Genomic DNA, 27,976 nt, shown 5'->3' on the forward strand with positions numbered 1-27,976 from the left:
AAAACAATCCTTATAGCGTTTAGACAATACATGGTAAATTTAAGTGTTTATTTTAATATTTACATTATTGCAATCTTTAATTCTTGATTTCACATTCCGAGGTACAGTACATGACATAATAATAAAATATAAAATATACGTCAGGAATCTTTTAGAGAATAAAATATACATTCGCTCGCATAAATGCACAGCAAGAAACTACAGTATGCCTTCTGATTGATTTGCCTCATGAGTAAAAGCTTTATACCACCCAACCATAATTTAACCATTTACCATAATATGACCTTCCATAAAGGCACTGTTTGAACAGATAACCACCGTCAATAAGTTATATAGCAACAGGATTGCATCTATATAGTTTGTGTTGTAAACAGTATTGAAGTGCAAGGATATTATGCATAATGCTTCATACGTCTTTAGTGCTACTGCTGTGAAAGTATTAGTACGTGTTGCGGGAAGGGTCTTCAATGTCCTTCACCCCTCATTAAATAAGTGTTCTGAAAGGTGCAATTTTAGTGGAACCTGCAGAGCAAATGTACCACTTAAAGAGGTGATTACAATCTTAGCTGCATGAAGAGATTGACCTGACACGCCACACTTTCCCTCAGCTTCATTTCATCTTCTGGCCCTAAAGCCACTCCTGGTAATCGAGTGGAGCCTGTTTCGCCGAGGATGCACGGCAAGCTGAGGAACACTTTGGAACCGATTCCACCCCAGCCCTGAATGAAAGAAAAAGCACACATATTAGGCTCATTGGAGACTTGCATATAGTCTCAAAATTAACACATATAAATAAAATAATAATGATAGTCAAATATATATATAGAGTTGAAGTCAGAATTATTACCCCTCCTAAATTATCAGCCTTATATCGCTCATAAAAGTTTGCAGTAAGGATGACAAAAAATGTTGTTTTCAAGCAAACGGTATGTTTATTACTACATCTAGATATGTTTATGCACATTTAATAACCTAATGTAAAATATAAAAGCAAAACATCAGTGGGCCATTTTCAACTGAAAAACGTAAGCCTTTGCGCCTTGCGGTCAACAACTGCTCTGAACTTTTCGCAGTAGTGGAGATGATTCGTCTGCAAATGTCTTATTAATTTGGATGGCCGCATGCATTTGTTAGCAAGAGCTTTGGAGCAGATAATGCACTGTGGCTGGGACAGGGAGCTTCCTCAACTGGGTCCAGTATGCTTGGGTCATTGCTAGGCCCACATGGAATCTGTGCGCGCAGATTTCCGCAGATTTTTAGCCTATCATTAATTCTGTTTATTTAGTTATTATCTAGTAAATGTGAGTAAATCTGTATTTATTCAGTTTTTTTTAATTAATTAAAATATGAAAATCTGATTTATGTACAATGCAGTGTGTACAGTCATATTTTCTGTCTTTTAGTAGAGATGTTTTATAAGAGACTTGCTTTGTTTACCAAATAAAGTGAATCTAATTGGATTTGCATTTTAAACATTAAATAAAAGTTAAAAAGGTATTACTTTTTATTTCATATATTAAGGTTTTAGTTACAATACTCCCAAAATCTTTCCGCAGAAATCCACAGATTTTTACCAAAATTCTCTGCAGGAATAGCAAAAAACGTCTGCAGATTTCGTCTGGCCTTAGTCATTGCTATTTGCTGTTGAAGACAAATCAGTGAGTCTTTTTTGTAAAGGACAAATGAAAAATGTGTCCATTTTTTGGGCACTCAGGGAATGAACTAGGTCAACATGATTGTCAGACACGCTGTATTTAAGTTACAATTCAGTAAAAATAAAAAAATGATTTTTTAATAATTTCAAACTGCTTTTATTCTAGCCGAAATAAAAAAGACTTAATATAAAAAGAAAAAAATATTATAGGAAATACTATATAAAATGTCTTGCTTGCTCTGTGAAAGATAACTTGGAAAACATTTTAAAAAGGCGGAAAAAAGTTACAGTAGGCGGAATAATTTTGACCTAAACTGTATGTATACACAGTCAAGCCTAAAATTATTATTGATACCCCTTAAGTCAAATTCTGACTTAAAGTTACTTTTATTAAACCAGCAAGTTTATTTTGACTGGAAACAACACAGGCTTCTTGTAAAAGATAATAAGACGATGTACAAGAGACATTGAGGAAAAATACCTCTCTTATCTTTTATTTACATTCGAACAAAAAGTGGCATGTCCAAAATGATTCATCCCCTTTCCGAACTGTCACAGTTTATGGGAAAATCCAAAGCTCTATACCATTCTAAATAGTGCAAGCTGCTCCAAAGCATCTCCATTACCCTGATTCATTGGGAAAAGCTGTTTTCATCAACTGAAGAGATAAAAAAGAAGCTTTTCTGCTGTTGGTTTGTGGACAGTCAGGCTATAAACAGTTAAAGTCAGAATTGTCCTGTTAAAGTTTAATTCTTTTCCATTTTTTGCCCAATTTCTGTTTAATGGAAAGAAGAATTTTTGAACACGTTTCTAAACATGATAGTTTAATAACTAATTTCTGATTTCTTTTATTGTTGCCATGATGACAGAAATAATATTTTAATAGATATTTTTCAAGACACTAAAGTGACATTTAAAGGCTTAACTATGTTAATTAGCCAGGTTAGGATTATTAGGCAAGTCATTGTATAACAGTGGTTTTGTTCTGTAGACTATTGAAAAAAAGGGAGGCTTAAGGGGGCTAATAATATTGACATTAAAATGTTTTTTTTTCACCTAGTTTCTTCAAAATTTCCAACAAGCAAAGAAGAAAAAATATATAGTATTTATAATTTCATACAAAACATGAATATATGTGTCCAACAATGAAAATGTTCATTCTATTTATGTATTATTAAAATATTACATAAATATTTCATTTCTGCAGTCATACCATATAACATACTGTATTTAAGTTACAACTCAGTAAAAATACAATAATAAATTTTTTTTTTCATAATAAAAATGTTTTTTCAAAATAATTTTATTCTAGCCGAAATAAAAAAAAGACTTTCTCCAGAAGAAAAAAATGTTATAGGAAATACTGTAAAAAAATTCCTTGCTCTGTTAAACATCATTTGACAAATGTTTGAAAAAGGAGAGAAAAACGGGGGCTGATTAATTTTGACCTAAACTGTATCTATACACAGTCAAGCATAAAATTATTTATACCACTTGAGTCAAATTCTGACCTAAAGTTTCTTTTTTTAAACCAGCAAGTTTATTTTGACTGGAAATGGCACAGGTGTAAGGTAATAAGATGATGTACAAGACTTGATTGATAATCTATAAATAAATTATTCATGTTCAAAATGAATGAGCACAAAGTTACAGAACAGAAACGCGCAACAGATTAAGAAACATACCTCAGCCAGTGTTGTGACGGAATGTACTTTCTTTTGATTGGTCACAATGCTGTGGGTGATGTCAGCAATCGACAACCCAACTGACCATGATCTTTGGCCTCTTCCCTTGATCATCTCAAATGCTCTGTGGAAAAAATAAATAAATAAATAAAACGTTTCAGACTTTACAATGAAATAACAAAGCATAAAATGAATAATGGTGGTGGATGATGATTGTTTAAATGAATACCTGTCCATTAAGGGTTTGGTGGAGTTGGACACTGGGGTTAATGCTTGCAATTGGTCAGTTCCTGGTCCCATATTACCCCATACTGCCACTGATAATTAACCAAAAGAAAGCAAACATGAATGATTTAAAATCTCTGCACACACAGAAGGCTAATGTGGTTAAGATGCTGGAAATTGTTGATTTAACAACTGTTTTACCAAAACACAAACACAAATTTGCATGAGGGTTTTCATCAAGGATCATTGACTTTTTAATTCCACAGAATCATATTTCCTAAAGTCATTGATATTTACACATTCGCATTTACACATTGCAAATGAAAAACCTTATTTACTCACTTCTTGTATAGATCTTGAAATTGAACGCTTTCATTCAGATTTAGAAAGATTCCAAGATATGCAAAGAGGTCCAAAATGTATTTGGACATATCAAAGAATAATTCCATAGGAATAAAGTGGGGTTGGGCGATGTCGACCAATTTGGCATTGAATGATGAGCTATGAATGATGACATCGTCATTGTAGGCGGCAGTGAATTAATTATTTATGAATAAATAATTAATTAATAATGAAATAATAATTTGTAGCCTACCGTTTCAATTACCTGACCAGCATGGTCTTTGTAAATCATAAATAAATAAAGACAAGTTACACGTAAATGACCACCTGTCAATCACTTTTTTTCCACGGGACTCTGGCACGAATAGGCAGAGTGATTGGTGTTGTTATAATGGCGTCGACAAACTTTGGTTAGTAAAAAAGGAGCACAACCAACAGCAACCAACCAACAATATCTGAAGTTTTCGCTAAAATACTAAGTACAATTGTTAGAGCGAAAGATTGAGGCAGTGTGCTGACGCTGTGACACGTTACTTGATAGATTCAAAAGACAGAAGAGTCATTAGATAGAGACAAGATTTATTAAATATCACGCTCAACTATAGTGAGACACGATCCAGCGGTACATACTAGATAAACTGTCTGACATGCACTGCTCTCTAGGTTTTGTGCTCAAAGCACTCGCTAACCACTGGAGCTCAGAGACATGCGCATATACTGCTGAAGCGCATATTGAACAGTTTGAAGATGAACAGTTTTTACTAGTTTGGATCAATTTAAAGGCGAGCAAATGTTTTTTGTGTAATTTGTAAAGTAACCCCTTTAATGTAAGCCAACTAATTTAAAAATAAAATATGTGGCTTTTCTCCCATGATTTGAGAAAATTGACCGCACAACATGGCATGTTTGCTATTGCAACCGGTCTTTTTTCACAACTGATATGCGTGGTTGAACCCATATGACATCATGTGTGACGTAGGTTGGTAATTCCTCTATAGATTTGCAAATTTAACAATGTGGGTCAAAGCAGGAAAATGACTACTATGCTGGTCTGAAAATACCAACACATCGCGGCAAACACGACTGGTGCCTTATTGCGCGGGGTGTATGATAGAGCCCTGAGTGTCACTGGCAATACTTTTGACTTTTTCGATTGACTTTTTAGCAAGACACTCCACATATAGCTGCCTGTGTTGCATATAGGTGCTGGTTGTTGTATTTCCTCGTGCTTTGGAAAAAACACTTACAAATGACCTATTTTTGTTCTGTGTCTCTGACTTTAAAACCAAAATATTCCCAGGTTACCGATGTCCTATTTTTCTTTGATATTAATTAGTCTATTAATGATTCTAAAGCGACAAATGCCAACAGCCCATTTGTGAGTGCTTTTCTGTTTGTTTGTCTTTTTTATTGTTTTTTTTTTATTTATTGTAGACGTTCTGCATAGTTTGGTTGCGCAATTCTGATTGGGTAGAAGGAAACTGTGCTCATTCAATTGACTAGAAAGATTATCACACACAGACGGCAGTCACGCATTTGCTCTGGAAGGGGAAATTAAATAATACATATAATATACATTTCATATTGCAGCGATTGCGATTCTATTTCAATTATTCACACAGCCCTGCGAAATACTGTGAAAAATTCCTTGCTCAGTTAAACATCATTCGGGAAATATTTGGAAAAAAAAAAAATAAAACTACATATGTATGTGTGTGTGTGTGTGTGTATATATATATATATATATATATATATATATATATATATATATATATATATATATATATATATATATATATATATATATGTATGTATATATGTATATATATATATATATATATATATATATATATATATATATATATATATATATATATATATATATATATATTAGAGGTGTGAACCTATACTGGTCTCACGGTTTGGTTACGATTATCATGCCGATTCGGTTCAATTCGATATCACGGTGCATTGACGATGCTTTCTATATACAGTGTTATATTTTAGGGGGGAGGCTATAACAAGCTGTCTGTATAAACACATAGACACACAGCACCACACTGTCTCTCATTAAAACACACACAAACATAGACAGCACCAAACAAACAAACAAACACACACACACACACACACACACACACACACACACACTTAAGCCCTCGCAACAGGGAGAGCTCTCGCTGAGCGGAGCAGAAAAACGAAAAAAACTGAAAAAAAGAAGCACTTTTCCGACGGTCCCTTACTGAGAGCTCCTCTCAGCGCGAGCTCTCCCACATTGCAAGGGCTTAAACGGAGCAGTGATCGTAATGTCGAGCGAAAAAAAAAGAAAGACAGCTGTGAAACATAACCAGCTTTGTTTTTTTGTAGGAAACACACTTTAGATCTTTTTAGGGTAAGAGTTTTTTGAGTTATTGCCGTCTATAACTGAATGTGTGTCAGGAAAATCGTAAACAAAACCAACTGAACTGCGCTCATTTCTGGCGGCCCCCTGGATGTACATATACATATATATATCATAATTTTGACTTCAACTATATTATCTTGGAGGCAAACAGCTGCAGTTTTTTTTTTTTTTTTTTTTTAAGTGGTCCGTCCATGAGGAAGAGTGAAAATGGCAAATCTTTGTAATAAATATTACAGTTTTCTGATGCACAAAACTTCATAAGATACATAAAATAAAATCTATAAAATAAAAATGTTTCAGGTTGTAGGAACTACATTTGAATTTAAATTTACTACATGACTGAATGAAAGCATAGAATCACCAAGAGGCGACACTCTAGTGTAATTTGGGAAACAGCCACTAGATGCCGCAGTGGCCATTTTGGAATGAAAATTCCAATGGAACAACAGCATATTATAAGTCTGTAAAATAAGCTTTTCGAAGTGCTGATGATTGTCATAGTAAGTGTGGTATTGTCGTCTTTCAGTTTGTATCTCAGCTTTAATGCGCTTTTTAAATAAATAAATAAATAAATGAAAAACAAAGCAGCTGCTTGCCATCGCAACAGCAATAAGATCCAATGGACGGCTGAATGCTTTCACTCCAAAATGGTGGAATCGCGGGGCTGTTGAACTCAGACGCACTATATCCGCCATTTCTCATAATCACGTGACCTACCTGTGTCGGCAGCATCACCTCACTGCCATTCATGAATTCTCTAATGTAGCATCATGGCATAGTGTAGCGTCTATCGGATGCACACTTGAGAATCTTGACAGAAGTGGTAGGCCATCCAGGTACTTCTCTCATACTGTTTTTTTTTATTTTATGAATTCTGACATACTACTCGCCTCGCATACTGTTTTAACATACTATATAGTATGGAAGTATGCGGTTTCGGACACAGCCCATAACTTTAACCCATATGATGCACTCACCCTTGTTCTCTGAGAGTTCTCCAATGACCCAGGCCTGCTTGCCAGTGTTATTAGCCACTAGTGAAATGTTGATAATGTGAGAAAGCCTCTGTGAGTCCAGATTACAGCCCACACCGATCACTTGAGTTGGCAGAAGATGACTTTGTCTCCAGGCAACATGTGTCATAACGTCCACTGTGGGAGTAATATCAGAGGTTACATTCATGATCTACAAAACAAGGTAGCCCATTACATTTTAGACTAGTCATTTTTGCATTTGTCAGACATTTGTCCTAATTCAGCAACAAGTACACTGCAAAGTAGACTCTACAGGATTTTCCGCTATGATTACAGCTTGAAGGGTTTTGACTAGTCATTTCTCACTGGCTGGGCTGCACCAACAAGGATTAAGCTTTAATTTAGACTCAATCAAATCAAGGTTTAATCAAATAATTATGTTGCTCTTAACTTTAAAGGGGACCTATTATGTCCCTTTTTACAAGATGTAAAATAAGTCTCTGATGTCCTAGAGCAGGGGTGTCAAACTCATTTTATCTCAGGGGGCACATGGAGGAAAATCCATTCCCTGCTGAGCAAAGTGCCTGGAAGCATGTTAATTTTGTCCTCTTATTGCAATCATATCTGCTCAAAAATTTTAAAGAAAAAAATAGTCCAACGGTTTAGTGCCGATATTATATTTAAAAAGGAAATAGTGAGACACCAGTCAGTTAGTTTCCTGACTGAATGAAATTTTCCTCATGATGAGCTGCTTGAAATCTGTTGGAGAGACCTGGGCTAAGCAAGTAGCTGCTAATAATCACTAACCTGGTTGAGAAGCAATGACCAGGACAGCATTTGGACTCAGCTGAGCGAGACGAGGGATTATCCCTCTATACATGTCCACATTAGTCTGCACTACACTCAGATATGACTGCTCATCACTCCAGGCATTCGCTGTAATGACCAATACCTTAGATCCTGCTGAAGCTGACAGGTCTATAAAAAAGAAGATGAAACACACTGTCATCTGTTGAGTATAAGAAGTTATATAACTTTTAAATAGACAGTTTAAAAAGGAAGAAAGAAACACAGACATTTAAAGATTTTGTGGTGACTTAATTTATATTATCAGTGGGGATATTTTAGAAACTAAAACCATAAAAAAGCCAAAAATCTTACTTTCAAAAAAAAGCTATTTTTTGTTCATTTTTAAAACTAAAATAATGCAATAAAATAACTAAAAGTAACATTTTTAACTTAAATTCACTTTGTGGAGAGCTAACATTATGATTACATGATTTCTAGAATATACAGCGCTCAGCATAAATAAGTACATCCCCTTTAAAAATGAACATTTGCATCAATTTCTCAACTGTAGCAAAAACAGACATGATTATTTGGTGCATTTAAATAAAACACTTTTATTAAACAGTTGTATTCATTAGAACAAGAGAGTGGTCACCTGACATCTTTATGAATAGAAAAAATAGGTTTTATTAATTATTTATAAAATAGAAAAGTAAAAACAACAAATTTGTGACAAAATTTCCTTTTTTTCTGGTTTATAAAATGTATTGCAATTTTATTTAGTATTTATCAGGGTGTAGTTATTTTTGAACCTGATCTTCAGTTATTTTGTTAAATTGATTCCATTTTAAAAAAAAAATTTAATTCATTAATTAATTGGCTTTGGTACCGACTAATGTAATGTACATACACAAATGTTTTATCCTATTGCATCCTGTAGAATGTATTAATTTAAAATAAGAGCTCTGTAAGTGTTATACTTTATGCTGGGTACTATACACAGTTGAAGCCAGGATTATTAGTTCCTCTTTAAACTTTTATTTTTTTCTTTTTTAAATATTTCCAACATAATGTTTAACAGAGCTAGGGAATTTTCACAGTATGTCTGATAATATTTTTTCTTCTATAGAAAGTCTTATTTGTTTTATTTTGGCATGGAATGAAAATTAAAAAAAAACATTTTAAGGTTAAAATTATTAGCCCTTTTAAGCTATATTTTTTTCTTTCGATAGTCTACAGAACACACCATAGTTATACAATAAAATTACCCTAACCTGCCTAGTTAACCTAATTAACCTAGTCAAGCCTTTAAATGTCACTTTAAGCTGAATAGAAGCGTCTAGAAAAACATCTAGAAAAAATATTATTTACTGTCATCATGGCAAAGATAAAATAAATTAGTTTTTAGAAATGAGTTATTAAAACTATTATGTTTAGGAATGTGCTGAAAATATCTGCTCTCCATTAAACAGAAATTGGAGAAAAAATAAACAGGGGGCTAATAATTCTGACTTTAACTATATTTACACATTTTGATATAAAAATGTAATGATCTTAATATTTTTAAACATTCCTAATATTTAATAAAAAATACAATATATATTTTATAAATTAATATACTGAATTTGTAAGTTGCTTTAATTATTGTAACATAACAATAAACAGATTTAGCACAATTAAAATCTATGTAAAAATACAAATAATAAATGAAAAATGGAAATGTAAAGCACTACAATTTCAATTATTCATTCATTCATGTTCCTTCGGCTTAGTCCCTTATTTATTACAGTGAAATGAACCACTATCTATTCCGGCATATGTTTTACACAGTAAATGCCCTTGCAGCCACAACCCAGTACTGGGAAAAGCACTACAGTTTAAATAAACTAAATAAAGAATCTTTATAGTATTGATTATTAAAAGAAAATTACAAAAAAGGACAACAAATGGTTACCCTGGAGATATAAGGTTCTTTCTGCGTTCTGAATTATTTTGAGATATTGAGCTTTAAAGTTTTTGCATTCAATAGCAAACAGTAGGTGTGTAACATTGTTTTTTTTTACGTAAAAAAAAAAAAAAAAAAAAACATCCCAAAATCTAAATAAGTTGCCATTTAATAAGAATATGTCAATAACTCCATTTTGACAAAAATGTCAGAAGGAACTTTATAATTCTAAGGTAATGAAATTACTATAATGTATATTATATTAAAAATGTTTTATTTATTTATTTATTTATTTACCACAGCATATCCCGCATAAGTTATTACGCAGCGGATGCCCTTACAGCCGCAACCCAGTATTGGGAAACACCCATACACTCTTGCAATCACACACATACACTACGGCCAATTTAGCTTATTCAATTCAACTATTCCGTATGTCTTTGGACTAGGGCTGTAACGATACACGATATAAAATCGAAGTCGCGACACTCAGATCTACGATCCTGTGTCGCGGTGTGATAAGGGAGAATCGCGACACACCCACCCCTTCATACCTTTCCAATTACGTCACGCGTGCCTGCAAAAGTTGAGCTAATTAACACTTTTTTTCGTTCGACATTACAAGCACTGCTCCGTTTAAGCCCTCGCAATATTTAGCCGGGAGAGCTCGCACGGAGCTCTTAGTAAGGGACCGTCTGAATGTGTCAAGAATATCAAAAACAAAACCAACTTAACCCCGCTTGACAACCGACAACGCCAGAAACATTGCCAATGCTGTCAAAGCGGCCGGATTTTCAGCGCATATACGATGATTTGCTCACACTGTTAATGTGGCTGCGCAGAGGGGGATGGGCATTCACCAGATGTCAGGTAACGGCAGGCACTTTTTTCCAGGGGTTTCAGTACAGCGTAACCGCTACTACGTCATCGGGTGGGCGTGGTCTATCTGTGAATTTGCATAGGTCACGGATCATGCGCAGATTGTGAAAACAGCCGTTTGATTCAGATACCTGTACGTATTGCAGGGGTTTCGTGTCAAATGCCTTTTATATGCAGTACTAAATAGCTGTCCTGATCGCAGGTGTTTCATGTGAAGTCAGTGAATGTTATATTAAAAAAATTAACTTAAGATACCTCTCAGATTACATTAATACTGTTATAACTTAAGATACCTGTCCCGATCCCACGGCTTTTGTGCCAAAAACTTTATATATTATATACATTAACATCAGATACCTGTCCTGATCCCAGGTGTTTCATGTATGATCACTTTTATATACATTAACATCAGATACCTGTCCTGATCTCAGGGGTTTCATGTATGATCACTTTTATATTATATACAGTAACATCAAATACCTGTCCTGATCTCAGGGGTTTCATGTATGATCACTTTTATATATATTAACATCAGATACCTGTCCTGATCCCAGGGGTTTCATGTATGATCACTTTTATATATGTTAACATCAAATACCTGTCCTGATCCCAGGGGTTTTATGTATGATCACTTTTATATTATATACAGTAACATCAAATACCTGTCCTGATCTCAGGGGTTTCATGTATGATCACTTTTATATATATTAACATCAGATACCTGTCCTGATCCCAGGGGTTTCATGTATGATCACTTTTATATATGTTAACATCAAATACCTGTCCTGATCCCAGGGGTTTTATGTATGATCACTTTTATATTATATACAGTAACATCAAATACCTGTCCTGATCTCAGGGGTTTCATGTATGATCACTTTTATATATATTAACATCAGATACCTGTCCTGATCCCAGGGGTTTCATGTATGATCACTTTTATATATGTTAACATCAAATACCTGTCCTGATCCCAGGGGTTTTATGTATGATCACTTTTATATTATATACAGTAACATCAGATACCTGTCCTGATCCCAGGGGTTTCATGTATGATCACTTTTATATTATATACAGTAACATCAGATACCTGTCCTGATCTCAGGTGTTTCATGTATGATCACTTTTATATTATATACATTAACATCAGATACCTGTCCTGATCCCAGGGGTTTAATGTATGATCACTTTTATATTATATACATTAACATCAGATACCTGTCCTGATCCCAGGTGTTTCATGTATGATCACTTTTATATTATATACAGTAACATCAAATACCTGTCTTGATCCCAGGGGTTTCATGTATGATCACTTTTATATATATTAACATCAGATACCTGTCCTGATCCCAGGTGTTTCATGTATGATCACTTTTATATATATTAACATCAGATACCTGTCCTGATCCCAGGTGTTTCATGTATGATCACTTTTATATATGTTAACATCAAATACCTGTCCTGATCCCAGGGGTTTCATGTATGATCACTTTTATATTATATACAGTAACATCAAATACCTGTCCTGATCCCAGGTGTTTCATGTATGATCACTTTTATATTATATACAGTAACATCAGATACCTGTCCTGATCCCAGGTGTTTCATGTATGATCACTTTTATATATATTAACATCAGATACCTGTCCTGATCCCAGGGGTTTCATGTATGATCACTTTTATATTATATACAGTAACATCAGATACCTGTCCTGATCCCAGGTGTTTCATGTATGATCACTTTTATATATATTAACATCAGATACCTGTCCTGATCCCAGGGGTTTCATGTATGATCACTTTTATATATATTAACATCAGATACCTGTCCTGATCCCAGGGGTTTCATGTATGATCACTTTTATATATATTAACATCAAATACCTGTCCTGATCTCAGGTGTTTCATGTATGATCACTTTTATATATATTAACATCAGATACCTGTCCTGATCTCAGGGGTTTCATGTATGATCACTTTTATATTATATACAGTAACATCAGATACCTGTCCTGATCCCAGGTGTTTCATGTATGATCACTTTTATATATATTAACATCAGATACCTGTCCTGATCCCAGGGGTTTCATGTATGATCACTTTTATATTAGTTAACATCAGATACCTGTCCTGATCCCAGGTGTTTCATGTATGATCACTTTTATATATATTAACATCAGATACCTGTCCTGATCTCAGGTGTTTCATGTATGATCACTTTTATATATATTAACATCAGATACCTGTCCTGATCTCAGGGGTTTTATGTATGATCACTTTTATATATATTAACATCAAATACCTGTCCTGATCCCAGGGGTTTTATGTATGATCACTTTTATATTATATACAGTAACATCAGATACCTGTCCTGATCTCAGGTGTTTCATGTATGATCACTTTTATATATATTAACATCAGATACCTGTCCTGATCCCAGGGGTTTTATGTATGATTACTTTTATATTAGTTAACATCAGATACCTGTCCTGATCCCAGGTGTTTCATGTATGATCACTTTTATATATATTAACATCAGATACCTGTCCTGATCCCAGGGGTTTCATGTATGATCACTTTTATATATATTAACATCAAATACCTGTCCTGATCTCAGGTGTTTCATGTATGATCACTTTTATATTATATACAGTAACATCAAATACCTGTCCTGATCCCAGGTGTTTCATGTATGATCACTTTTATATATATTAACATCAGATACCTGTCCTGATCTCAGGGGTTTCATGTATGATCACTTTTATATATATTAACATCAAATACCTGTCCTGATCCCAGGGGTTTTATGTATGATCACTTTTATATATATTAACATCAAATACCTGTCCTGATCCCAGGTGTTTCATGTATGATCACTTTTATATTATATACAGTAACATCAAATACCTGTCCTGATCCCAGGGGTTTCATGTATGATCACTTTTATATTAGTTAACATCAGATACCTGTCCTGATCCCAGTTGTTTTGTGTATGATGACTTTAAATAAAAATAGAAAATAAATATGAGTTATGTTAATTAACTAAGATCGAGAAAGAAAAATTAACCACGATTTATTACAGAAAATGTGGTATTTATTTGTTTAAACATGAATGAATACCATATTTTAAACTACAAAAACACGGTTAATCTTACCACAACCATTATTATTTGGTTTAAAATGGAAGTACAAAAGCCCAGAGACAGTAAAACGGAGTAAAACGAGGTCAGCCGTTTTTGCTAATGAAATCTTTAAAATATAACATTATAAAAACAAAAAAATAACCTGTATGATTGTTTTTTCCCTCGTTATCCACCGCGGTAGGTTCTTTATCCATAATCATCCTGTTTGAAATGGGCATGCACTAAATTCCAGGGGTTTCATTACCACGACGTAAAATGGGCGTGGCTCGGTCGGTGTTTGGGAAACGCCCCCTTAATAAAAAAAACAATACTGAGAGGTCACCGATCATGCGCAGTACAGGTTCTTTTTTAGCGCGGTCATTTCAAACAGGATGATTATGGATAAAGAACCTACCGCGGTGGATAACGAGGGAAAAAACAATCATACAGGTTATTTTTTTGTTTTTATAATGTTATATTTTAAAGATTTCATTAGCAAAAACGGCTGACCTCGTTTTACTCCGTTTTACTGTCTCTGGGCTTTTGTACTTCCATTTTAAACCAAATAATAATGGTTGTGGTAAGATTAACCGTGTTTTTGTAGTTTAAAATATGGTATTCATTCATGTTTAAACAAATAAATACCACATTTTCTGTAATAAATCGTGGTTAATTTTTCTTTCTCGATCTTAGTTAATTAACATAACTCATATTTATTTTCTATTTTTATTTAAAGTCATCATACACAAAACAACTGGGATCAGGACAGGTATCTGATGTTAACTAATATAAAAGTGATCATACATGAAACCCCTGGGATCAGGACAGGTATTTGATGTTACTGTATATAATATAAAAGTGATCATACATGAAACACCTGGGATCAGGACAGGTATTTGATGTTAATATATATAAAAGTGATCATACATAAAACCCCTGGGATCAGGACAGGTATTTGATGTTAATATATATAAAAGTGATCATACATGAAACCCCTGAGATCAGGACAGGTATCTGATGTTAATATATATAAAAGTGATCATACATGAAACACCTGGGATCAGGACAGGTATTTGATGTTACTGTATATAATATAAAAGTGATCATACATGAAACACCTGAGATCAGGACAGGTATTTGATGTTAATATATATAAAAGTGATCATACATGAAACCCCTGGGATCAGGACAGGTATCTGATGTTAATATATATAAAAGTGATCATACATGAAACACCTGGGATCAGGACAGGTATCTGATGTTAACTAATATAAAAGTAATCATACATAAAACCCCTGGGATCAGGACAGGTATCTGATGTTAATATATATAAAAGTGATCATACATGAAACACCTGAGATCAGGACAGGTATCTGATGTTACTGTATATAATATAAAAGTGATCATACATAAAACCCCTGGGATCAGGACAGGTATTTGATGTTAATATATATAAAAGTGATCATACATAAAACCCCTGAGATCAGGACAGGTATCTGATGTTAATATATATAAAAGTGATCATACATGAAACACCTGAGATCAGGACAGGTATCTGATGTTAATATATATAAAAGTGATCATACATGAAACACCTGGGATCAGGACAGGTATCTGATGTTAACTAATATAAAAGTGATCATACATGAAACCCCTGGGATCAGGACAGGTATCTGATGTTAATATATATAAAAGTGATCATACATGAAACACCTGGGATCAGGACAGGTATCTGATGTTACTGTATATAATATAAAAGTGATCATACATGAAACCCCTGAGATCAGGACAGGTATTTGATGTTAATATATATAAAAGTGATCATACATGAAACACCTGAGATCAGGACAGGTATTTGATGTTAATATATATAAAAGTGATCATACATGAAACCCCTGGGATCAGGACAGGTATCTGATGTTAATATATATAAAAGTGATCATACATGAAACCCCTGGGATCAGGACAGGTATCTGATGTTAATATATATAAAAGTGATCATACATGAAACACCTGGGATCAGGACAGGTATCTGATGTTACTGTATATAATATAAAAGTGATCATACATGAAACCCCTGGGATCAGGACAGGTATCTGATGTTAATATATATAAAAGTGATCATACATGAAACACCTGGGATCAGGACAGGTATCTGATGTTACTGTATATAATATAAAAGTGATCATACATGAAACACCTGGGATCAGGACAGGTATTTGATGTTACTGTATATAATATAAAAGTGATCATACATGAAACCCCTGGGATCAGGACAGGTATTTGATGTTAACATATATAAAAGTGATCATACATGAAACCCCTGGGATCAGGACAGGTATCTGATGTTAATATATATAAAAGTGATCATACATGAAACCCCTGGGATCAAGACAGGTATTTGATGTTACTGTATATAATATAAAAGTGATCATACATGAAACACCTGGGATCAGGACAGGTATCTGATGTTAATGTATATAATATAAAAGTGATCATACATTAAACCCCTGGGATCAGGACAGGTATCTGATGTTAATGTATATAATATAAAAGTGATCATACATGAAACACCTGAGATCAGGACAGGTATCTGATGTTACTGTATATAATATAAAAGTGATCATACATGAAACCCCTGGGATCAGGACAGGTATCTGATGTTACTGTATATAATATAAAAGTGATCATACATAAAACCCCTGGGATCAGGACAGGTATTTGATGTTAACATATATAAAAGTGATCATACATGAAACCCCTGGGATCAGGACAGGTATCTGATGTTAATATATATAAAAGTGATCATACATGAAACCCCTGAGATCAGGACAGGTATTTGATGTTACTGTATATAATATAAAAGTGATCATACATAAAACCCCTGGGATCAGGACAGGTATTTGATGTTAACATATATAAAAGTGATCATACATGAAACCCCTGGGATCAGGACAGGTATCTGATGTTAATATATATAAAAGTGATCATACATGAAACCCCTGAGATCAGGACAGGTATTTGATGTTACTGTATATAATATAAAAGTGATCATACATAAAACCCCTGGGATCAGGACAGGTATTTGATGTTAACATATATAAAAGTGATCATACATGAAACCCCTGGGATCAGGACAGGTATCTGATGTTAATATATATAAAAGTGATCATACATGAAACCCCTGAGATCAGGACAGGTATTTGATGTTACTGTATATAATATAAAAGTGATCATACATGAAACCCCTGAGATCAGGACAGGTATCTGATGTTAATGTATATAAAAGTGATCATACATGAAACACCTGGGATCAGGACAGGTATCTGATGTTAATGTATATAATATATAAAGTTTTTGGCACAAAAGCCGTGGGATCGGGACAGGTATCTTAAGTTATAACAGTATTAATGTAATCTGAGAGGTATCTTAAGTTAATTTTTTTAATATAACATTCACTGACTTCACATGAAACACCTGCGATCAGGACAGCTATTTAGTACTGCATATAAAAGGCATTTGACACGAAACCCCTGCAATACGTACAGGTATCTGAATCAAACGGCTGTTTTCACAATCTGCGCATGATCCGTGACCTATGCAAATTCACAGATAGGCCACGCCCACCCGATGACGTAGTAGCGGTTACGCTGTACTGAAACCCCTGGAAAAAAGTGCCTGCCGTTTGAAATGACCGCGCTAAAAAAGAACCTGTACTGCGCATGATCGGTGACCTCTCAGTATTGTTTTTTTTATTAAGGGGGCGTTTCCCAAACACCGACCGAGCCACGCCCATTTTACGTCGTGGTAATGAAACCCCTGGAATTTAGTGCATGCCGTCAGGTAACAGCCAAACTTTTCTGTAACCGTGCAATGCGCTTTCTGTTTGAACCTTTGTGAGTGCTGACTGACAGGTGCGTGCGGTCAGAAAACACGACGAAGCTTTCAGTTAAAATAAACACAGTTTCTATAGTTATAGCCTACTTTATTTAGAGATAAAGGTATATGGCTCTGCATATAATCACTCAATCTTGCTGGAGTTTATAGCCGTTTCGCTTTACTTCAGGACGCATTAACACCGCTCTGAAGGTCTAATCGTTGTTTTAAGTTATCCAGAGCTGTTTGAATATACAAATCTTGAATATAACAATAGTATTAAATATTACAATTGTAACAAGACAGACAGCAACACTTTTGCACAATCGATACCCAGCTGATTCAGTCGTTTATAAGAGGACCGCGCCTCTTCTTTTTTCCTTGTCAACATAAAGGCAGTAAGGTGCGCCTTGTTTTCGGCCACTTGTTTAACTGCAAGGCATACTTAATTTGCGGGATGATAACGTATAACCCGTGCCTACAGACACATTTGCTAAATAAGCAAAATGGAAGAAGAATATTGCTGTTTGATAGCCTACAGACCTGTTGATACTAAACCAGCGCTTATGTTGACCTGGATCTGCGTAATAAACGCAACAAATAGGCTTTACTTTTTATTTTACAGCTTAAAGCATGTACGCAGATTAATGCAATATCATATTTAAACAAACTGTTTACAAAAAGTCAACATATGCGCGCGTGTTGTTGTCTTTTCATCAGGCAGCGCGCGCACTTGAACCGCGAGGGAGAGAGAGGAAACCATAGGCTATATCAGGACATAATCTTTAAAATAAGGATTTCTATTAAAATGTAAAAGGTTTTGTGATTATAATAATAGCGGGGCATTAAATAAATGCATATTTTCCGTGGAGCAAGCAATTTGAGGAAGTCTGCGATTTTTATTTGACGGAAGAAATAAACATATTGGAAAAAAAGCCTATGCCGGTTATTAAAAAGAATCAGTCAGTATTTTCGTTTTGTAAAATAAATTAATTATTTAAGTGAAAATAATTTAGGGCAGTCCTATTTATTTTATTCATTTTATTTAGATTATTCTGCTCTTCTGTGCTAAACACTGCAGGTGCGTGAAGATGCTCTGTTGTTCTGTTCCGCTATTAATATATAAAAATAAATCAGTATTTTAAAATGCAATATTTAATGTGTCATACACAAAATAGACACGCCAATTTGTTTAATATAAAATTAATAGTAATCTGACCAGTTAACCGTTAATAACCGATTAATGAGCGGCGGTTGTCGGTTAGCAAAATTAACGAAATGAGCATCCCTAGCTATTTAATTTACTTTTTCTATGCAAGAGAACTTGATTAAAAAATAATTTTCAACATGCTTGAACCATCTAAACAATGGAGTTTAGTTTGGTTTTTCAACAGTATTTTGTTACAAAGAAAACAGAAGTGATATAGCTTTGCCTATTTATTTATTTTATATATGGCTATTTATATTGTTAATAATTTGCATAGTTAATATTGTTCTTTGATGTTTAGTTTATAAAGATTTTTCAAATTTTATTTAATTAAAAATAGTTTTAAAAACCTTTTTTTTCCCCCACCCCACACGAAAAAAATAAAATAAAAAATCGTGATACAAATCGAATCGTGGGTCAAAAATCGTGATACGAACCGAATCGTGGGTTTGGTGTATCGTTACAGCCCTACTTTGGACTGTGGGGAAAACCGGAGCACCTGCAAGAAACCCATGCAAACATGGGAAGAACATGCACACAGAAATGTCAACTGACCCAGCCGAGGCTCGAACCAGTGACCTTCTTGCTGTGAGGCAACAGCGCTACCCACTGCGCCATCGTGACAACTCTAAATTTATTATCCTACAATTTAATGCAATTAACTGATGAAAATGTATGTCATTTGTGCAAAAAAATAACATCATTAAAAAATAAACACTATGCAATTCAAATGTTACCGACATTATAAAATGGAGGAGATTTTCATGTGTAATGTTTAATGCAAAAAAAAAAAAATACACACCTTTTGAGACCTCAACTTTTGGTAGGCTGAAAATCTCCAAATCCATTGTGCCTCCTTTGGTTGAGTTCTCTGGTATGTCAATCAAAACCAGTTTGTCGACACAGCTCTGTGACGCAAAGAATGACATTACAGCTCAGTCATAAAAAATGTGCTGACGTAGTCATTAGCTATTTCTGGCAAACCAAGCACAATTATGTAATTACTTTTGCCATAATGCTCAACACAGCAGCTATTCCCAGATCTCCCCCGCCAATCACAGATACTTTAACCTCTTGATCAGGTCGATTTCCACCTAGAAGTGTAATTGCAGATCCGATTAATATGATTTGAAGCAATATGTGCAACAATGCATATTTTTTAAATACAGTTGAAGTCAGATTTATTAGCACACCTGTATATTTCCCCCCAATTTCAACACTTTTTTAAACATTGTGGTTTTAATAATAACTCCTAATAACTGATGTATTTTATATTTGCCGTGAAAACAGTACATAATATTTTACTAGCGATCTTTCAAGATAATAGTATTTTGCTTAAAGTGACATTTAAAGGCTACTAGGTTGATTAGACAAGTTAGGGTAATTAGGCAAAGCATTTAGTAACAATGGTTTGTTCTGTAGACAATCAAAAAATATATAGCTTAAGGGGGCTAAAAATTTTGATCTTAAAATGATTATTTTTTTTTAGCTTTGTTTTTTTTTACTAAAAAACTGCTTTCATTCTAGCCAAAATAAAACAAATAAGACTTTCTCCAGAAGACAAAAAATTTATATTAAATAATGTAAAAAAAAAAAATCATTGCTCTTTTAAACATAATTTGGAAATTATTTTTAAAAAATAAAAAAAATCGCAGGAAGGCTAATAATTTTGACTTCAACTTTATAAATCAGACAGACCTTCAGTAATTGTAAGATTTGACACATAATCAAGTAGATTGCTGGGAGTGTCGCCATGTGCTGAAGATTTGGTGCCCAGTGGAGGTTCCTCTTCAAATTTTCCGATCATTTCTGCCAGAATAGCATTCACAGAAGACTTTGGCTGCAACAGTAATACATTTTAAATAATCTTTCATAAAAAATATTATAAAATATTTCATACATTAGGTCGAACTGAATTGGTGCTAAATAAACATTTAACACTACATTTAGCCATTTAGCACACGCTTTAGTCTAAAGTGACTTTTGAGGAGGCATTTAGTGATTCAAAAAGAAGAGGCAATACACAAAAGAAATGCTAATTATGCATTTTTTACTGTTTGCAGAGTAAGGAGAGAAGAGTGTTTCTACAGGTGGTTTGTCAAGCCCACTCACCTGCTTGAGGTACACTTCATAAATGCACAAAAATGTATTTATTATTTTTTACAGATATGAAATAATTTGTAAAAGTGTCAGAGAGATAAAAGTGTGTGTTTTCTACAGGTGGTTTGTCAAGCCCACTCATCTATGTGAGGCACACTCGTATATAAGATATTCAAACATTAAAAAAAAAATTATATTTATCTTTTTTATTTTATTTAAAGACTTTTTTAAAAAGAAAATCAGAATTGCATGAAAATGAACAGAATATTTTTTTTATTTTACTGTAAAACATGCTGTTCAACTACATGTTCAAGTTCATAAACAGACATGCAAGAAAGCTTTTTCATGTAACATTAAATTAATATGAATATTAATTATTATCTAACCTATTTTCTACTGGAAATAATAGACCACCTGGGAACCTTTGCCATACTACTTTCAACATATTACGGTAGTGTTGTCACGATACTGGAATTTCTAACTTCAATACAATACAGAGTAAAAATAATGATATTCACTACCATTTTCGATGCTGCAAGGAATCGTATCATTTTAAATATCCTAGTATTGATACTTACTGAAATTAATTCTATTTTCAAATACACAGAATATATTATGCAATAATATAATAACAATAATAGTAATAATAACATAATATTATATAATAATATAGCCATAATGTTATTATAAAATAAATAGGCAGAAAAATATTGATATTTGATACTATTTTCGATGCTGTGAGGAGTCATATTGTTTTAAATATTCTAGTATTGATAATTATACTTACAGTATTGAAATATTAATATGTTTGACAACACTATACTACAGGTTGGGACATGTAGTATATGTAGTGCAATAATATAATATAATATAATATATAATAAAAAATAATATAATATAATATAATATAATATAATATAATATAATATAATATAATATAATATAATATATTAAAAAAATAATAATAATAACAATTATTATTATTATTATTATTATTATTATTATTATTATTATATAATTATTATATAATATAATGATACGTAAAAAATATTCAATACCATTTGTGATGCTGCCAGGAATCATGTCGTTTTAAATATTACAGTATTGATACTTGGCAAAATATCAACATTTTTGACAACAATATAATACGGTTTGGGACATACTAAGGGTGCTTTCACACCCACACTTTTGTTTCGGAACGTATCTCGTTTGCCTAGTTAGCGCGGTTCGATTGGCATATGTGAACAGGGCAATCGCGCTCTGTTCCACGCCAAAGTAATCGCTCCGAGATCGCTTGAGTGAGGTGGTCTCGGCTCGATTGAAACGAACCCTGGAGCGGATCGATTGCAGTGAGAAAGCGATCCGATCCGAGCGCGGTTATATCACAGTGTTTTATAGATATGTAATAGGCTTATGGCTATATGAAGAGAGAATTATGAGGTGGGCGGGAAGTTTCGCGAGTCTCCGGATGCCCGCAAACGAATGATGATCTACCGGTAATCTCGCGTCTCCCTCCGGTCCTCAAATAGGCATCGTCGCGCACCCTTCTCACCCCTCCCTTCCATCTCCCTCCACCCCTTCTCATCCGTCTCTCCTCAGACACGTCGCGCGCGCTCACCCTGTCAATCACCACCAAACCACCAACTCTCCTGACAGCTTAGCGGGACGCTGCAAAATAAACCCTGACAGTCTGACTAATGTAAGGAGAGTTTACTCGCACGTGACTTGTTTTAGCTCTTTTGGTCCAATTAGAAACTTTGCAGTGTGAAAGCGAACCGCTCCAAGAGCAAAGAGCAACAATGTAACAATTGTTATCTCTGTTTCGGAACAACTGAATCGATTCACAGGTGTGAAAGCACCCTAATTCTATTTTGAATACACAGCAATATTACTGATCATTTCAGAAGGATCACACAACACTGGAGACTGAACTAATAATAGCTGTTGAAACTTCCATTCAATACTTTAATAAATTTATAGACGCACATTTTTTTTTAAATCTTTAAAAAAAAAAAAACACCTCAAATTTATTAGTGTATGAAAAAGTAACTTGATTAAAATAACATAATTGTAAGGTAAACAGGTAAGGTAAAGGTAAACAATTCATTGAAAACAAAAAGTGTCACTTTTAAACTGCTTGGATTAAAACATGTCTGTTAAATCGAAAAAATGTAAATGTTAAGTCCAATTTATTTAAAGTTGTCTTACATGGTCCCAGTTGTGCAGGGCTGGCAGGTGTATTCTGCCCTTCGAATCAACATGTTTACCCTCTCGGATGACCATGCTGGAGGTAGGTCTCAGGTAGCAGATTGGAGGCGTGAAAGGAAAGGAATCCAAAAGCCAAAGCAGGATGGGAATGTTATAAGAGCGCCCTAAAAACACATTATAATTAAACAACACACTTAAATCTACATAAATAAGGGTCTCATGAGTAATTATTATATACTAGTGTATTTCTAACATGTGACTTATTCTAATAAACAAGAGATGTAATTTTATGGCGTCTCACCTTGATATACGACCGGGATGTTTCCAACTAGTTTGAGCAGATCCTTCTGCAAACTGTCACTTGAGGCTGTAAAATATGTTTCGACAGTAACTCAGTAGAATCAAATGATCACAAATAAGATGCATAAACCAAGGAATTAAAATATAACTTTTAAAATACAGGACTAAAGACTCATTATGTGATATATTGTCATTTTTTCCCTAGTATGGAACGCATAGTGTGTAAGGAATTGTCCTCTTAAGTGGATCCCCTGCAGTTTACCTATAGGGCCGACCAGAGCACTGTGGATGCTTCTCTTACTTTCTTGACTAAAGTTCGACATCATCTAAATGTGCAAATATGTATGTTAGAATACTCTTTATGGATTTTTCAGCTGCTTTTAATACTGTTCAACCTAACCTTCTTTTGGAACGTCTTTATAAATTAGAAGTAAGTAGATAGTTGATTGTATAGATCAGCGTTAATCATGTTATGTCTGACCGCTCTGTTTTAAATATAGGGGTACCTCAGGGATGTGCATTATCCCCTATTTTATTTTCTATATATATTAATGAACTGCAGAGCAATAATGATGATAAACTCACTCTTATATAATATGCCGATGATCTGGCATTGGTTTCCTGTCAGGAAGAAATGAATAGCTCCTTTTATTTTAAATATATTATTAGTATCACAGATTGGTTTGGCGAAAGTTCATTACACCTTAATACTGGAAAAACAAAAGAGCTATGTTTGGGGAGTCAAACAAGAGTAGATACTAGACTTTATAAACCACTCACCATAAATGGACAAATAGTAGAGCAGGTCTCAAATGTTAAGTATTTGGGCTTAATTATTGACAATAAACTGATCTTTATTAGTAATGTAAAAGCTGTTTATAAGAAGGCAAGTCAGCGTCTCAGTTTTCTACGCAAGTTCAGAAGTTTTAATGTTAGTACACTGACTTTAAACATGGCATATAAATCATTGATAGAGAGTGTCCTCACATATAATATTGTTTCATGGTTTGGTAACACAACATTTACACAGAAGAAATTATCACAAATTATTAATCAGGCAAATAAGATAACCGTTCATAAACATAATTCACTGCAGATTCTATTTGACTCTTTTATGGAAAAAACAGCAATTTCAAGTTTTAAAGATAATACACATCCGCTTCACTTTTGAAATGTTACCATCAGGATGCAGGTTTAGAATTCCTAAAGCACAAGAAATGTCTATAAAAAAGTATTTATCCCAATTGCAGTTGTCTTAAATCAGATCACTGTTTGAAGTAAATAAGGTGGTTGTTAAGAATGATGTGAAGTAAAATGTATGGGGCTAATTTTTTATTTTATTTTATTTTTATTTTTTTAATTTAGGCCTATGTTGTTGTCTTGAATGTTGTTTTTGTGTGATTGCATTTATGCAATTCATCATCTTGGAATTTTAAGGTTCTATCTGCATTCTGAATAATTTTGAGATTCAAAAGTTTTCGCATTCAATAGCAATATGTTTGTAACATTTGTTTTAGTTTTTTTTTTTATAAAAAGTCTTAAAATGTAAACAACTTATAAAACATCCCATCATGTAAATAAGTTGTCATTCAATAAGAATATGTCAACTCAATTATATATATATATATATATATATATATATATATATATATATATATATATATATATATATATATATATATATAATATATGTGTAACACTTTACAATAAGGTTTACACTTTACAATAATTTACTAATGTGAACTAATCATGATCAACACTTGTACTGCATTTATTAATCATGATTGAACATTTACTAATGCATTATTAACATCCAAACTCATGCTTGTTAACATTAGTTAATGCACCGTGAGATAACATGAACTAACAATGAACAACTATATTTTCATTAACTAACTATAACTAACATGAACAAATACTGTAGTAAATGCATTGTTCATTGTTTGTTTATGTTAGTAAATGTTTTAAGTAACATTAACTAATGAACCTTATTGTAAAGTGTGACTGATATATGACATATGATAACTCAATTTTGACAAAAATGTCAGAGATAGAATGTCAGATAGAACCTTATAATTCTAAGGTGACAAATTGTTGTCTTAAATCCAGTGTTAAAGACACATTTCCTTTCTGTGCCAAGCAGAATGGACAATAAAGTTTAAACGGCATGGGCAGGTATAAAGGGCATCACACACCGGATGCGCCGCGGCACGGCGCAGCACGGCACGCACATGACAGTTAAAAGTATCGCACACCAGACGCGCACATTCGCATGCTATTTAAATTGAAACTATTGAAATGGCGCTCTGTGGCCCGACAGAAATATGAAGAGAGTCCTGAGTCGTGGATGGGCACTGGGGACAGCCGCAGACTTGCGCTTCCGGTGTGTGATCCCCTGTGGATTCTGACGGTATGACAACCTTGGGTAAAAATATCACGGTTCCACAATATATTGGGATTGTATTTACTACTATAAAAATTTTTTAACATCTAGATAAAAAACAACTTTTTCCCCCATTGAACATGATATATATATATATATATATATATATATATATATATATATATATATATATATATATATATATATATATGTATAAATATATATATATATATATATATATATATATATATATATATATATATATATATATATATTTTTTTTTTTTTTTTTTTTTTTTTACAAGCATTAAAAATACTTTGAAACCGTAATTGTCACGCTAAATTATTTACATAATTAATGAACTTCGGCTGTATTAATTAGTTTCAAAAACACAGATTTATTTTCGACTTGAAGAGGCATCTTTGGATATCTTTCTTTTCTTTGTATATAAAGCAAGCCTCTGCACTATTTAGCTCTACAGCCTGCTGGATTTTGGTTTATACGAGATTTGTTTTTCAGATGTTTCCTAAATCAATAATGCACTGACCAGTAACTTGTGATGTGGGGGGTGATTTTCTATTGTTGCACTAAAAAACTCAAAATAGTCATAAAAAAAATAAAAAAATAAAAATAAAAAAACATACATATACCTTAGGAACGGTTTAACAGAAAATTAACTTGACTTTTCAAAACCATGGTATACCTTAAAACAGGTTATCGCCCTATGCCTAATTTAAACTAAACTATTTTTAATACAAAATTATTTATTTAAAAAGTTGTATCTATGTCTGTATTATTTATCTGTATTATATATATATATATATATATATATATATATATATATATATATATATATATATAGACTGAATTATTCGCTCCAGTTAAATTTTTCCCCAACTAAGAGAAGATTTTACTAACTTAATTCTAATAACTGATTTAGTTTATCTTTGCCATGATGACAGTAAATAATATTTTACTAGATCTTTTTCAAGACACTTCTATACAGCTTAAAGTGAGATTTAAAGGCTTCACTAGGTTAATTAGGGTAATGAGGCAAGTTATTGTATAACAATGGTTTGTTCTGTAGACTATCGGAAAAATATTAGCATAAAGGGGCTAAATTTGTCCATAAAATGGCGTTTAAAAAGTTTAAAACTGCTTTTATTCTAGCTGAAATAAAACAAATTGACTTGACTTTCTTCAGAAGAAAAATATCATCTGACATACTGTGAAAATGTCCTTGTTAAACATAATTTAGAAAATATTTTAAAAACGAAAAAAAATCAAAAAGTGATAATAAAAATAATTCTGACTTCAACTGTGTGTGTGTGTATATATATATATATATATATATATATATATATATATATATAGAGAGAGAGAGAGAGAGAGAGAGAGAGAGAGAGAGAGAGAATGTTTGAAACTGAAAAATGTAAGTCAGTTTACATAACGTTACTCGATTGTATTTCTACTTACTATATGTTCCAGCCATTATTTTCATATCAGGGTAGACACGATAAACTTTTTGTAACTCTTCAACAGCAACATCACGAAACTTATACTGTAAGAAAACAATTAGCACGTTAGAATAAAATAATACAATTCTAGAGAGCTGAATACACTTTTTAAACAGGTTTAACCAGTGTCCATAATCCATTTTCGTGAGCTATTTAAGATTTCTAGCATAAACAAAACACTAAATAACTTACCTTGGAGAGAACTTTCTTTACAGGTTCAGAATTTACATCCATGGTCGCTGTTTAAGACTTGTCTGAGTGCAGTAAAACCGGTGATTGCCCGAGCTGTTGAATCTAAACCCGGTTGTGAAATGAAACTTCCGCAAACACATTGAGATCAGCTGACTCTTCTGTCATACGGCA

At 33.2% G+C, this 27,976-nt stretch overlaps 2 protein-coding genes across 3 annotated transcripts in view; both read right to left on the reverse strand.

The window, feature by feature from the left end:
* The window catches only part of LOC147837707 (uncharacterized), an 838,558-nt gene that overhangs the window by 738,540 nt on the left and 72,042 nt on the right, over positions 1-27,976 (reverse strand). The window lies entirely within an intron of this gene.
* uevld (UEV and lactate/malate dehyrogenase domains) lies at positions 28-27,965 on the reverse strand. 2 transcript variants are annotated; one of them, NM_001003619.3, is given in 12 exon segments: positions 28-719; positions 3,340-3,463; positions 3,569-3,656; positions 7,288-7,461; positions 8,092-8,262; positions 19,908-20,013; positions 20,111-20,199; positions 20,804-20,945; positions 23,414-23,577; positions 23,715-23,780; positions 27,573-27,657; positions 27,806-27,965. In NM_001003619.3, coding segments are annotated over 12 exon segments (1,416 nt in total). In that variant the 5' UTR covers positions 27,848-27,965; the 3' UTR covers positions 28-554.

Source organism: Danio rerio, chromosome 25 (genome assembly GCF_052040795.2).
Source record: "Danio rerio strain M-AB ecotype USA chromosome 25, GRCz13ab, whole genome shotgun sequence".
NCBI lineage: Eukaryota > Metazoa > Chordata > Actinopteri > Cypriniformes > Danionidae > Danio > Danio rerio.

Bases quoted from the DNA above. Each gene is read 5' to 3' on its own strand.
- uevld (XM_087310677.1), bottom strand. From the start codon at position 23,488: ATGGTCATCCGAGAGGGTAAACATGTTGATTCGAAGGGCAGAATACAC. The intron at 20,014-20,110 runs GTAATTACATAA...TTTGCGTCACAG, and splicing joins TGTTGAGCATTATGGCAAAA to AGCTGTGTCGACAAACTGGT. The intron at 720-3,339 runs GTATGTTTCTTA...TCTTTCATTCAG, and splicing joins CCGTCACAACACTGGCTGAG to GGCTGGGGTGGAATCGGTTC.